General features: G+C 46.2%; 1 protein-coding gene and 1 non-coding gene across 2 annotated transcripts; one reads left to right on the forward strand and one right to left on the reverse strand.

The window, feature by feature from the left end:
• Positions 1-9,604: 9,604 nt before the first annotated feature.
• Positions 9,605-9,711, reverse strand: LOC111900745 (small nucleolar RNA R71). The gene has a single exon (XR_002853272.1). It is a non-coding gene; the product is annotated as a small nucleolar RNA R71 (small nucleolar RNA).
• Positions 9,712-14,108: 4,397 nt separating this feature from the next.
• LOC111900734 (uncharacterized) lies at positions 14,109-14,510 on the forward strand. The gene has a single exon (XM_023896611.1). The coding sequence runs from the start codon at positions 14,109-14,111 to the stop codon at positions 14,508-14,510; it is 402 nt and encodes a 133-aa protein (XP_023752379.1).
• Positions 14,511-14,838: the final 328 nt, after the last annotated feature.

Raw genomic sequence — 14,838 nt, forward strand, 5'->3', positions numbered from 1 at the left:
ACTTGCGGAGTCTGAAGAACAGACTCGGCGAGTAGCATGAAGTTTGCCCGTAACCACTCAGCGAGTGGTCTTGTCGAGTTGAGGGGTCGACTCAGTGAGTCAGGGAGAGTCAGGGGGGACTGAGTCAAGCCGGAACTCGCCGAGTTGTTCTTGAGACTCGGCGAGTTGAGTCGTGGTGGCCCCGCGTTTTATGCCAGGTGAAACTCGTCGAGTCAGAGAAATACTCGACGTGTCAAGAGAGAATCCAAGGGAGTCAGAGGACACGTATAGACTCGCCGAGTCGCCCTAGTGCACTCGCCGAGTCCGGTCGAAGTTGACCGTTGACTTTTGTTGACTTTTAGGGTTTGGTCAGTGATGTTGCCTTTGGGCCAAGAGACGGGTAAAATGGTCTTTTACCCTTAAGAGGGTGCCAAGAGAGGGTTGATTCTAGTCTCGATAGTTATATTCATGAGAGTATTTGCCTTATGTGTTAGGCGGTGGCGAGTTCGAGATTCAAGTGTGGGGATATCTGCTTTCTGCTTGCCAGGTGAGTCTTCTCACTATACTTTACCTAGTGTGGTAATAGAGTTCAGAGACAGAGTATTATAGAGTTATATGCCAGAGTGATTGCATGTTATTATGTGTTGTGATATGTGATATGCATGATTATAGAATTATAGAGTTGGGACTTTCGGGTCGCTAGAGTTAGGGCCAGAGGGCCCACAGAGAGTTGGGGCTGGAGGGCCCCACTGAGACACATTGATCAGAGGGTCAACAGAGTTATAGCCTCGAGTGGCTATTATGTGATTAGTGTGGTATTTTGGGGAAACTCACTAAGCTTATGCTTACAGTGTTCAGTGTTATGTGTTTCAGGTTATCACAGGATCACGGGACGACACCGGCTCGATTGTACACACTAGAGAAAGCGTTTGTTTTGAGGATCCTGGTTTATTAATTGATTGAACAAAAGAGTTATGTATTAAAATATTAAACAAAAAAGGAGATATTTGTGAAAAGTGTTAAAGAGATAAACGATTTTAAATGAAAATTTTGTTTTGAAAATCTCGGTGTTACAAGTTGGTATCAGGGCCTTGGTTTGAAGGATTCAGATGCACCTTCGGGTAAATCTGGACTCAAACTGAGGGAGTAAGAAAAGTTTTCAAAGAAATGATTTCCAAAAGGTGAATAAGAGTTCAAAGAGAAAGCGAGAAAGAGCAGTCTGTACAGTCAGCCAGAGCCCGAACGGTGATTTCCCAAAATACCCTTACATTTGTGTTATGAGATATTTATGATGCACTTTATGAGATAATATGCATGATAGAGTAGACTAGGTGTGCTTATTAGGACTAGAGTGGCCTGATATGTGATGCCTGAGTCTAGGAGTCTTGCTGCTATGAATATTTTAGAGTTGTTAGGTAGCAGCGAGGAGACTGTGAGAGATCTGTTTGCGAGTATCATATGATTAGAGAGAGTAGAGTGCTTGGGACTTGGGACTCTAAGAGGAGGACTTGGGGTGGATGCTGATACGGTGGGGACGGTAGTATTGGGCCCGTACTACTGAAGACACCGGGTCAGTGCACAGTCCAAGTAAGAATCTTTGGACTACCCAGGAACAAGTAGGATGGAGTACTCGAGTGTGAGTATACTCGAGCGAGTCCCTGATATTATTCTTATGTTGTATTTCGAAGAGAGAGATCATGGTTGGGACTCGCCAGACATCAGGGACCAGTGACACGAGGGATGAGGAGATCTGTAGGATCATCCAGGAGGAGGTGGCTGCGGCCATCAGGGCAGAGATACCAGAGATGTTCGGGTCTATCAAGACCACGTTGATAGAGACATTTGATGAGAAGTACGCTGCTCTTTCTGAGGCTGTTGTTGCTGCAGCCACTGCAGCCATAGCTGCGACGAGGCCGCAGGGTGGTGATGTGTTGCTGTTCCGAGAGTTCAGCAACACAAAACCACCAGAGTTTGACGGGACCGAGGACCCGATTGCGGCGATGAGATGGATTTCAGACATAGAGGGGTGTTTCTTCACTTGCTCATCTCCTGAGCATTTGAGAGTCCGGTTCGCGCTGAACCAACTTCGCTTGGGAGCGAAGGACTGGTGGAAATTTGTGACGTCGCACTATACGCCTGCTGAGCTTGCAGCAGTGACCTGGGAGAGGTTCACTGCTATGTTCTGAGATGAGTATGTTCCCCAGGTGGAGAGGGAACATTTGGCCCAGGAGTTTCTGACCCTCAAGCAGGGTACTGAGTCTGTTACTATGATCATGAGGATGTTTCATGAGCGGGCGATGTTCTGCCCAGAGCACGTGTCCTCCGAGCAGGCACATATGAGTCGATATTTGAGCATTCTGAGGAGGGACATACGTGAGTTCGTGGCGAACTCGACGTAGCGGACATTTGCCGAGCTTCAGGCAAATGCCCGGAAGAGGGAGATAGAGCTGGAGACTCAGGCTAGGGAGGAGGCTGAGTCTTAGGGGAGGGATCGACGACCAGTACAGTCTCAGCCGGTAGCCAAGCGGGCCAAGCCCACCGATTCGAGATCAGGGAGACAGAGGGGCCGCACTTGTGGCAAGTGTGGCAAGAGCCACGACGGAGTGTGCAGAGCAGGGTCTTCCTACAAATGTGGCAAGGAGGGGCATATGGCCAAGGACTGCCCCACGGGGTTTGCAGTATGTTTTCACTGCAACCAGACCGGACACCGGAAGGCAGAGTGTCCGCGGTTATGGGGATCAACACAGGGAGCACCTCAGGGATCTGCCCCTGCCGCCATCAGAGCTACCGAGAGTCGGCCAGTGAAGGCCGAGGCGCCGAGGGCACGAGGGAGAGCCTTTAAGTTGACCGCGAAGGAGGTCCGCGCAGTGCCCGATGTCGTGGCTGGTATGTATTCTTTCGTGTATCTATTTTGATGTTGAGATATTGTGCTCATATTATGTTATGCGTAGGTACTTTTCTTGTGAATTCTGTACCTGCCTTGGTGTTATTTGACTCGGGTGCGAGTCGGTCTTTTGTATCTCTGGCTTTTAGTCAGCATATCAGTGTTAGTCGTGAGGCGTTGAGTCGGCCTCTGAGAGTTTCCATAGCTGACGAGAGAGTGATATATGCCACAGAATTGGTCCGTGGGTGCGTATTTGAGATTTTCGGTGTTGAGTTTCCGATTGATCTGATTCTTATTGCGATGGGTGATGTCTGTGTGATTGTGGGCTTGGACTGGTTGAGCAGATTCGGTGCGGTTATCGACTGCGAGCGACAGCTGGTGACCATATGAGACCCTAGTGGGGGAGTTCTTATGGTGTACGGCGAGGGTACACGTTCTGGGTTAGCATTTTGTTCGGCCGCTAGGGTGAGGCAGTGTTTACAGCAAGGCTATAAGGGCTTTGTGGCGTATGTGATGGATACGCGGGTTGATTCAGAGAGACCGATGTCAGTTGAGGAGGTTCCGATAGTGCGTGAGTTCCCGGATGTATTTCCAGAGGAGTTGCCGGGTGTGCCTCCCGTGAGGCAAGTGGTGTTCAGTATTGATTTGGTTCCGGGGGCCGCGCCTATTGCCAAGGTGCCCTATCGCCTTGCACCTCCAGAGATGCAAGAGTTATCCTCGCAGCTTCAGCAGCTGTTGGGGAAGAGGTTTATTCGGCCGAGCAGCTCGCCGTGGGGAGCGCCTATCCTTTTTGTCAAGAAGAAGGATGGTTCACACCGAATGTGCATTGATTACCGGGAGTTGAACAAGCTGACGGTCAAGAACCGTTACCCGTTGTCGAGGATCGTTGATTTGTTCGATCAGTTGCAGGGAGCATCTTGGTTCTCCAAGATTGATTTGAGGTCGGGGTATCATCAGGTAAGGGTGCGAGATGAGGACATCCAGAAGACAGCGTTCTGGACTCGTTATGGGCATTATGAGTTTGTGGTGATGCCTTTCGGACTCACCAATGCCCCGGCAGTTTTCATGGATCTCATGAACAGGGTGTGCAGGTCGATGTTGGATCGGTCGGTGATCATGTTCATCGACGATATTTTGGTGTATTCGAGATCCAGAGAGCAGCATGAGGAGCATTTGAGAGAGATCCTCGGAGTTCTGAGATCGGAGAGGCTTTACGCCAAATTCTCCAAGTGTGATTTCTGGTTGCGAGGGGTTCAGTTCCTAGGGCACCTCGTTAACCAGAAGGGGATTTTGGTCGACCCGGCCAAAGTGGAGGCAGTGATGAGTTGGGAGGTGTCGAGGCCACCGTCCGAGATCAGGAGCTTCTTGGGGTTGGCAGGCTATTATCGGAGATTTATCAAGGATTTCTCCAAGATCGCTGTGCCACTCACCAGATTAACCCAGAAGGGTGTCGCTTTTTCATGGGGACTAGAGCAGCAGACCTCTTTTGAGACGCCTCGCCAGAGGCTATGTGAAGCCCCAGTGTTAGCCCTCCCCAAGGGGATGGAGGACTTTGTGGTGTATTGTGATGCGTCGATCTTGGGATTGGGAGCGGTGCTGATGCAGAGAGGGCATGTGATAGCATATGCATCGAGGCAGCTGAAGCCTCATGAGTCGAGGTATCCCACCCACGATCTAGAGTTGCAGGCAGTGGTGTTCGCCCTTAAGATTTGGCATCATTATCTGTACAGGGTTCGGTGTACGATATACACGGACCACAAGAGCCTGAAGTATTTGATGGATCAGCCCAACCTAAACTTGCGACAGAGGAGGTGGTTGGATGTGGTCAAGGATTATGATTGTGAGATCCTGTACCACCCGGGCGAGGCTAATGTTGTAGCCGATGCACTGAGCCGCAGGACGGAGAGCACCCCGTTGCGAGATGTATGTTTGAGATTGACTGTGATAGCTCCAGTATTGGACGCCATTCGTGGGGCACAGGCTGAGGCTGTGCAGCCTGAGATGCAGAAGAAAGAGCGAGTTGTTGGGTTGGTTTCGGAGTTCGTTACCGATGGTCGGGGGCTTATGACATTCCAGGGGCGTATCTGGGTACCGTTTGTGGGAGGGACGCGTACCATTTTGATGGAAGAGGCTCATCGGTCGAAATTGTCGATCCATCCTGGGGCCACTAAGATGTATTTAGACCTGAGAAGAGAGTATTGGTGGCCCTGTATGAAGTGGGATGTCGCGTGGTTTGTTGAGAGGTGCTTAACCTGCCGTAGGGTTAAGGCCGAGCACCAGAGACCGCACGGTAAGTAGCAGCCGTTGGAGGTTCCCGAATGGAAATGGGAGCAGATTACCATGGATTTTATCACCAAATTGCCAAGGACTGCTAGGGGAGTTGATGCAATTTGGGTGATTGTGGACAGGTTGACGAAGAGCGCCCACTTCCTTGCTATCAGCGAGAGCTCTTCCGCAGAGAAGTTAGCAGAGCTGTACGTGAGGGAAGTGGTACACGGCATGGAGTGCTGATCTCGATTGTCTCAGATCGAGATGTGCGTTTCACTTCCATATTCTGGAAGAAGTTTCACAAGGAGTTGGGTACTAGGCTGCATTTTAGTACCGCATATCACCCCCAGACTGACGGACAGAGTGAACGGACGATTCAGACGCTCGAGGACATGCTCCGGGCATGTGTGTTGGATTTCGGGGGGAGTTGGGACGCGTATTTGCCCTTGGTAGAGTTTTCCTATAACAACAACCATCATTCAAGCATTGGTATGCCACCCTTTGAGCTGTTGTATGGGAGGAGGTGTCGGACTCCCATTTGCTGGGGAGAGGTCGGGCAGTGTGTTATAGGTAGTACTAAGATCGTGCTTCAGACGACAGAGCAGATCCAGCAGGTCAGAAAGAGGTTGTTGAGCGCTCACAGTCGTCAGAAGAGTTATGCGGACAGACGCCGTTCCGAGCTTGAGTTTTAGGTCGGCGACCTTGTGCTCTTGAAGGTCTCTCTTTGGAAAGGAGTGATTCGATTCAGGAAGAGGGGCAAGTTAGGGCCCCGATATATCGGTCCATTCAGGGTAGTCGTGAGGGTAGGCAGGGTAGCCTATCGGTTGGAGTTGCCAGCAGAGTTAAGTCAGATTCACGACACTTTCCACGTGTCGCAATTGCGGAAGTGTATAGCCGATGAGTCAACAGTGGTACTATTAGAGGATATTCAGGTGGATGCGAGCTTGAATTATGCTGAGAGACTGGCGGCAAACAGAGATGGGAAAATCAAGGTTTTGAGGAACAAGGAGGTACCTTTGGTTTTGGTTCAGTGGAAAAATCGGAAGGGGTCCGAGATGAGTTGGGAGCCGGAGAGTGAGATGCGTGAGCAGCATCCGGAGTTATTTGCAGAGCGAGACTTCAAGGGCGAAGTCTAGTTCTAGTGGGGGAGAATTGTAACACCCCGGATTCCCAAGTATTATTTATTCTTGTATTTTTGGGTGAATTGTGAGGAGACTCGGCGAGTTGGAGTCAAAACTTGCCGAGTAGGATCGCGGTTTTGGGCGCGGGTTCGCGTCTGGACTCGGTGAGTCCAAAAGTGGACTCGGCGAGTCCTCGCTGTTTAATGAAACCCTAATTTCCAGGGTTTAAGACCTATTTAAAGGGGCTTATGGCCGTCATTTGCGGCCACCAACCCCTAGAGAGAAACCCTAAAGAGATTTGAGCGTTTTGGGAGAGAGAAGAGGCCATTGTTGACCTTTGAAGCTTTGTTTGGCAAGGCAAAGGAGATTCTAGCTAAGAGAAGACAAGGGAGGTGGACATCCTTTGATTTTGGAGCTTAGAGCATCATCTTGGAGGTATATTTTGGCTCCCTTTTCTGTTGTTATGATAAACATGAGGGTTTAGGGTTTCTTAACCCCTTTGTCAGTTAGATTTGATGTCCATTTTGTCCCTATTTGTGATGAGGCTTGAGATGAGACCCATAGAGGTCCAGAGAAGCTTTATTCCTTAAGCTTTATGAGCTTTCATGAGAGTATTGGCCTAGAGTTGTGAGATATGGGGCTAAAACATCATTTATGAGCAAATAGTTGTTGTTTGAGCACCAAGGTTTGGACTTTACGTGATTATCATGCCTGGGGAGGCCAGATCTATGATTGTATGGAACAGATCTGACCTCAGAAGTGAGTTTGAGTTTATGCATGGCATGGACTCGCCGAGTCTGAAGAACAAACTAGACGAGTAGCATGAAGTTTGCCCGTAACCACTCAGCGAGTGGTCTTGTCGAGTTGAGGGGTCGACTCAGTGAGTCAGGGGGGACTGAGTCAAGCCGGAACTCGCCGAGTTGTTCTTGAGACTCGGCGAGTTGAGTCGTGGTGGCCCCACGTTTTATGCTAGGTGAAACACGTCGAGTCAGAGAAATACTCGACGTGTCAAGAGAGAATCCAAGGGAGTCAGAGGACACGTATAGACTCGCCGAGTCGCCCTAGTGCACTCGCCGAGTCCGGTCGAAGTTGACCGTTGACTTTTGTTGACTTTTAGGGTTTGGTCAGCAATGTGGCCTTTGGGCCAAGAGAGGGGTAAAATGGTCTTTTACCCTTCAGAGGGTGCCAAGAGAGGGTTGATTCTAGTCTCGAGAGTTATATTCATGAGAGTATTTGCCTTATGTGTTAGGCGGTGGCGAGTTCGAGATTCAAGTGTGGGGATATCTACTTTTTGCTTGCCAGGTGAGTCTTCTCACTATACTTTACCTAGTGTGGTAATAGAGTTCAAAGACAGAGTATTATAGAGTTATATGCCAGAGTGATTGCATGTTATTATGTGTTGTGATATGTGATATGCATGATTATAGAATTACAGAGTTGGGACTTTCGGGTCCCTAGAGTTAGGGCCAGAGGGCCCACAGAGAGTTGGGGCTGGAGGGCCCCACTGAGACACATTGATCAGAGGGTCAACAGAGTTATAGCCTCGAGTGGCTATTATGTGATTAGTGTGGTATTTTGGGGAAACTCACTAAGCTTATGCTTACAGTGTTCAGTGTTATGTGTTTCAGGTACCAGTGATGACCGCGGGAAGGCGCCGGCTTGATTCGTACACACATATGGGAATTGGATGTATTTTGATCTTGGGAGACATTTGTGATTTGAAAACTAGATGTTATGACATTTTGTGAACGAATTGTTTAATTAAAAAATATGTTTTTTAAAAGAGAAAAATTGTTTTAATTTTTATGGTGTTACAGGCCGTCATTTGCGGCCACCAACCCCAGAGAGAAACCCTAAAGAGATTTTGAGCGTTTTGGGAGAGAGAGGAGGCCATTGTTAACCTTTGAAGCTTTGTTTTGCAAGGGAAAGGAGTTTCTAGCCAAGAGAAGGCAAGGGAGGTGGACATCCTTCGAATTTGGAGCTCAGAGCATCATTTTGGAGGTATATTTTGGCTCCCTTTTCTGTTATTATGATGAACATGGGGGTTTAGGGTTTGTTGACCCCTTTGTTGGTTAGATTTGATGTCCATTTCGTCCCTATTTGTGATGAGGCTTGAAATGGGATCCATAGAGGTCCAGATAAGCTTTATTCCTTAATCTTTGTGAGGATTCATGGGAGTTTTGACCAAGGGTTATGATATATGGGGCTAAAATATCATATAGGAGCAAATAGTTGTTGTTTGAGCACCAAGGTTTGGACTTTACGTGATTATCATGCTTGGGGAGGCCAGATCTATGATTGTATGGAACAGATCTGACCTCAGAAGTGAGTTTGAGTTTATGCAGGGCATGAACTCGCCGAGTCTGAAGAACAGACTCAGCGAGTAGCATGAAGTTTGCCCGTAACCATTCAGCGAGTGGTCTTGTGGAGTTGAGGGGACAACTCAGTGAGTCAGGGAGAGTCAAGGGTACTGAGTCGAGCCGGAACTCGTTGAGTTGTTCTTGAGACACGGCGAGTTGAGTCGTGGTGGCCCCGCGATTCATGCCAGGTGGAACTCGTCGAGTCGAAGAAGTACTCGGCGTGTCAAGAGAGGACCCAAGAGAGTCAGTGGACACGTATAGACTCGCCGAGTCCGGTCAAAGTTTACCGTTGACCTTGTTGACCTTTAGGATTGAGTGCAGTTGTATTTATGAGTTTATTACTTTGTGTGATTAGGCGGAGGCTAGATCACATTTATTTCGAGACAGATATTTACCGAGACATCGAGGTAAGTCTTCTCACTATACTTACCTAGAGTGGTATATTGTGTAGACCAGAGGGTCTTATGTGTTATGTATGAAATTATGTGCTATGTGTTTTGTGTATGTTATATGTTGTTATAGATCGGACCGAAGGGTCCAACGATACAGACCGGGCCGGAGGGCCCAACGAGCTATGACCGGACCAGAGGGTCCAACGAGCTACGGGACTGGAGGGTCCTGCTGAGACACATCGACCGGAGGGTCGTATTATAGCCTTGAGTGGCATATGTGTTGTATGTGGTATTTTGGGGAACTCACTAAGCATTTATGCTTACAGTTGTTGTGTGATGTGTTTCAGGTACCAGTGATGAGCACGGGAAGGCGCCAGCGTGATCCGTACACACTTGAGGAGTTTATGTTTTGGATTCTGGGGAGATGTCTTGTGATAAATACATTTGAAACAATATGTTGATGTTATTTTGTGAAAAATGATGGTTTTGAAAATGAAAATTTTGTTTTGAAAATTTACGTTGTTACACGGATCCATCACTACATGGTCCCAGCTGAAAGAAGAGTTCATTGATCAATTCTGCCCGCCATCCAAGATATCCAAGCTCAAGAAAGCCATAGCCAACTTTGAACAACAAGCTGAAGAGTCACTATATGAAGCTTGGGAGAGGTACAAGAGCTTGTTAAGGAATTGCCCACATCGCGATCTCAATAGTCAGCAAGAAGTCTCCATCTTTTATGATGGAGTAAATGTTACCACAAGGCAATTACTTGAATCGCAAGGTCCACTTACGAAGAAGGCACCTCTAGTGATAAAGCAGCTAATTGAAGAATTCTCTAAGCATTCTAGAGAATACCATAACCCAAGAAATGATGTAACAAGGGGGTTTGCCTATGCAGCTTCAGAAGACTTATCAGAAGTGATGGCCATGTTGAAAAACATGGATAGGAGGATGGACAAAATGGACCAAACGATACATGCTATACGGGTGGGGTGTGAAAACTGCAATGGGCCTCATCTTACTAGAGACTGCGACTTGGATGAGAATGGCAACAAGAGGGTGCAAGTTTGTTATTCAAGTGGGGACCAATATGATGAAGATTGGCGAAAACAAAAGAAAGAGTGGCTCCCTTATGAAGAGTACAAGAAGGCTAAGGAGGAGAAGTTCAAGCAGAAAGGAAGAGGTTTTTACCAAAAGGAGGAGTCGGCACAAGAAAGAAAACCAAGTTTGGAAGAAATGCTTACCAAATTTGTAGCTGCTTCAGAAAAGAGACATAGTGATCATGATGCTGCAATTCAAGAAACAAGGACCATGCTTAGAAACCAGCAAGCATCTATCCACAACATAGAAACGCAGCTAGGTCAACTTGCTCAACAAATCAACCAAAGATCACCGGGCGAACTTCCTAGTAAAACCGAAAATAACCCACGAGGCGCGCACATAAACATAGTCACAACAACAAGTGGGAAGATAATCACTCCTCTGGCCCCTATTCAGAATGAAGCACCTAAAGAATTACAGAAGGAGGATGCAGAAACTCAAGACCAAGATCCAAACCTTCAATCTGCAGAGCCTACTCGTCGAGTCCAGAATATGGACTCAACGAGTCCACTGCCAAACCCGAAAGAGCAGATTCCTGAAAAGCCCTTTCAGCCTCCATTGCCATATCCAGCCAGAGCTAAGAGAGAAAAGCAGGAAGAGGAGTACCAGAAGTTTCTTGATCATATCAAAGCTCTTCAAATTAACATACCCTTCATTGAAGCTGTCACACAAATGCCAAAATATGCAAAATTCCTTAAGGAACTTCTCACGAATAGAAGGAAGATGGAGGAAGTGCAAAAGGTAGTTCTTAATGAGAACTGCTCAGCTGCCATGCGAAATAAGCTACCAAAGAAGAAGGGTGACCCGGGGAGCTTGACTTTGCCTTGCCAATTTGGTAACTTGGCTACCATTCATGCTTTGGCCGATTCGGGAGCAAGTGTGAACCTCATGCCATATTCATTCTTCAAGAAGCTGGATCTCCCTGAACCAAGGCCAATTTGTATGGCGATTCACTTAGCAAACAAGACAATCACTTTTCCAAGAGGCATATGTGAAGACTTATTGGTCAAGGTGGACAAGTTTGTATTTCCCACAGATTTCATAATTCTAGATATGGAGGCGGATCCTCAAGTCCCAATCATCCTTGGAAGACCTTTCCACAACACTGCAAGTGATATAGTAGACATGAGGGACTCGAAGCTTACTTTACGGGTAGGAGATGACTCAGTCACTTTTGGGGTTGATCAAGCTATACAGTATGTAAGGAATAGTGATGACATGGCGTTCTCAATTGACATGCTTGATGAATTAATGGAGGAGTGCGAAAGTGAAGATCCCAACAAGTCAACCATTTTTGATGAAGAATTTGATGCTGAAAAAGACTTAATGGAGATTGAGAGGCTGCTGGAAGAAGCTGAGTTTGAAGAATTGATGAAACAATCTGACAGATCAACTCGCCGAGTAGGACCGATCTACTCGCCGAGTCCAAGCGAAGAAAAAATGGAAATCGTGAATTCAGCTTCCAACTCGCCGAGTCCCTTACCTGCACTCGGTGAGTACAACCAACAGAACCCAAAAACTGAGCTCAAAACGTTCCTAAAACATTTGGAGTATGCTTTCCTTGAAGATGGCCATCAAAAGCCAGTTATCATAGCCTCTGACCTTTCCGAATCTAAAAAGGAAGAACTAGTTCAAGTTTTGAAGAAGCAAAAGCGGGCCATATCATGGAGCATTACCGACATCAAGGGAATCAGCCCCTCTTATTGTTCTCACAAGATTAATCTGGAAGAAGGAGCAAAGCCGGTTGTGCAGCACCAAAGAAGATTGAACCCAAATATGCAAGAAGTGGTCAAGCTTTTAGATGCGGGGATTATATATTCTATTTCCGACAGTCCGTGGGTGAGTCCAGTCCAAGTGGTGCCCAAGAAAGGAGGGATGACGGTCATAACCAACGAGAAGAATGAGCTTATTCCAACACGAACGGTAACCGGTTGGAGAGTGTGCATCGATTATCGAAAGCTAAACGATGCCACTCGTAAAGACCATTTCCCCTTACCTTTTATTGATCAAATGTTAGAAAGATTATCGGGCCATAGTTATTATTGTTTTCTAGACGGATTTTCGGGTTATTTCCAAATACATAGACCCAATGGACCAAGAAAAGACCACATTTACTTGCCCAAATGGGACTTTTGCTTATCGACGCATGCCCTTTGGGCTATGCAATGCACCCGCGACATTTCAAAGGTGTATGACAGCCATATTCCACGATATGGTGGAAAAATTCATGGAAGTCTTTATGGACGATTTTTCTGTTTTTGGATCTTCCTTCCATGATTGTCTCACAAATCTTGACTTAATGCTTGCTAGATGCGAAAAAACCGACTTGGTCCTTAATTGGGAGAAATGTCACTTTATGGTCAAGGAGGGTATAGTCTTAGGCCACAAGGTTTCCAAATTGGGAATCGAAGTGGATCGGGCAAAAATTGACACCATTGCCAAATTACCCCCACCAACTAATGTGAAGGGCATTAGAAGTTTTCTAGGACACGCGGGTTTTTACCGGCGGTTTATAAAAGATTTTTCTAAAATAACTAGACCTCTAACACAATTGCTTTTAAAGGATGCACCATTTAATTTTACAAAATAGTGTTTAGAGGCATTTGAACTTTTAAAGGAAAAATTAACTAATGCCCCGATCATTATTGCTCCAAATTGGGATTTACCATTTGAAATAATGTGTGATGCTAGTGACTTTGCATTAGGAGTTGTCCTTGGTCAAAGGGTTGATAAGCACTTTCGACCCATCTATTATGCTAGTAAAACTTTAAATCCGGCCCAAGAGAATTACACCACCACTAAAAAAGAATTACTAGCTGTGGTGTACGCTATTGATAAATTCCGACCTTATTTATTTTTATCTAAAACAACTGTTTTTACTGACCATTCCGCTATCAAGTATTTGTTTGCCAAGCAGGATGCCAAGCCAAGATTGATACGATGGGTTCTACTTCTCCAAGAGTTTGACATAGAGATACACGACAAGAAGGGGGTGGAGAATGTAGCAGCCGACCACTTGTCAAGGCTTGAAAACCCGCAATTGCAAGAAGATAGAGTTGGAGATGACTTCCCGGACGAGTACATTATGGTGACCGTGGGAGAAGAGCCATGGTTCGCAGACATAGCTAATTATTTAGCTAGCAAATACATCCTAAAACATCTTACCAGCCAACAAAAGAAGAAATTCATTTCTGAAATAAAGTATTACTTTTGGGATGAGCCATACCTTTTTCGAAGCTGTGCGGATGGAATCATACGAAGATGTGTGTTCGGGAAGGACAGCCAATAGATTTTGGAGCATTGTCATAGTGGGCCCATGGATGGACATCATGGAGCACATTACACTGCTAAGAAGATCTTTGACATTGGGTTTTACTGGCCCACGATTTTTAAAGATGCAGCCTAATTTCTCAAAGAATGTGATGCATATCAAAGAGTGGGAAACATTTCATCACGAAATGAAATGCCGCAACATAGTATTCAAGTGTGTGAAGTATTTGATGTGTGGGGGATCGATTTCATGGGACCATTTCCCATGTCTAAAGGCAACAAATACATCTTGGTGGCGGTGGATTATGTATCCAAGTGGGCGGAGGCACAAGCTTTGCCAACTAATGATGGTCGGGTGGTGGTGCGCTTTTTGAAGAAACTATTTTCAAGATTTGGAGTCCCGAAAGCCCTTATAAGTGACTGAGGCACTCATTTTGCCAATGATCAACTAGAGAAGGTGCTAAGGAAATATGGGGTAACCCATAAATTCTCTACATCCTACCATCCACAAACTAGTGGACAAACCAAAGTGACAAATAAAGCCTTAAAGAGAATCTTGGAGAGATCGGTGGGGAGCAATCGGAAAGAATGGTCGGATAAGCTAGATAATGCACTTTGGGCCTTCCGAACAACTTTCAAAACACCTATTGGTACTACACCATATAGGCTAGTTTATGGAAAGCAATGTCATTTACCGGTGGAGATTGAGCATAAAGCTTTTTGGGCATTAAAAATGTGCAACTTCAACATGGTAGAGCTCAAGAACAACCGGTTAATGCAAATGAATGCTCTTGAGGAACTTAGGAATGATGCTTACACTAGTTCTCTAATTTATAAAGAGAAAACCAAGAGTTGGCATGACAAGAGGATCAAGGGGAATAAAGAGTTTCATGAAGGGCAAAAGGTGTTGCTCTTTAATTCAAGGCTAAAACTCTTCTCGGGAAAACTCAAGTCAAGATGGGATGGTCCTTTTCTAGTGAAGAAGGTGTTTCCACATGGTGCTATAGAGTTATTATCAAAGGATGGTACCCTTTTCAAGGTCAATGGACATAGGGTCAAAAGGTATGAAGAAGGAGTCCCAAGAAATGAAGACATGGAAGAAGGGTTGTTGCTGGAAGGAATTGTAGCAACGTAGAATGGGAGGAGTCCAGCTAATGACTCCTTAAAAAGAAGCGCTTCCGGGAGGCAACCCGAGTTTAGAGTTTGCATTTCTTTTTCCTTTACTTTCTTTTTAATTTCTTAGGATCCGTTTTATTTTCATTCTTCTTCTGAAAATATGTTCTAAATGATTGCTTGAGGGCTAGCAATGCTTAGAGTGTGGGGTGGTGGTTAAAAATAAGCAAAAAAATCAATTTTTGTTCAAACTGCAAGCTTTACTCGCCGAGTAGGGCCGATCTACTCGGCGAGTACTTGCCCGAATCCCTAGAAAATCGCGAATACGCGGACCTACTCGGCGAGTAGCA

Source organism: Lactuca sativa, chromosome 5, assembly GCF_002870075.4.
Source record: "Lactuca sativa cultivar Salinas chromosome 5, Lsat_Salinas_v11, whole genome shotgun sequence".
Classification (NCBI taxonomy): Eukaryota; Viridiplantae; Streptophyta; class Magnoliopsida; order Asterales; family Asteraceae; genus Lactuca; species Lactuca sativa.

Bases quoted from the DNA above. Each gene is read 5' to 3' on its own strand.
- LOC111900734 (XM_023896611.1), top strand. From the start codon at position 14,109: ATGTGCAACTTCAACATGGTAGAGCTCAAGAACAACCGGTTAATGCAA.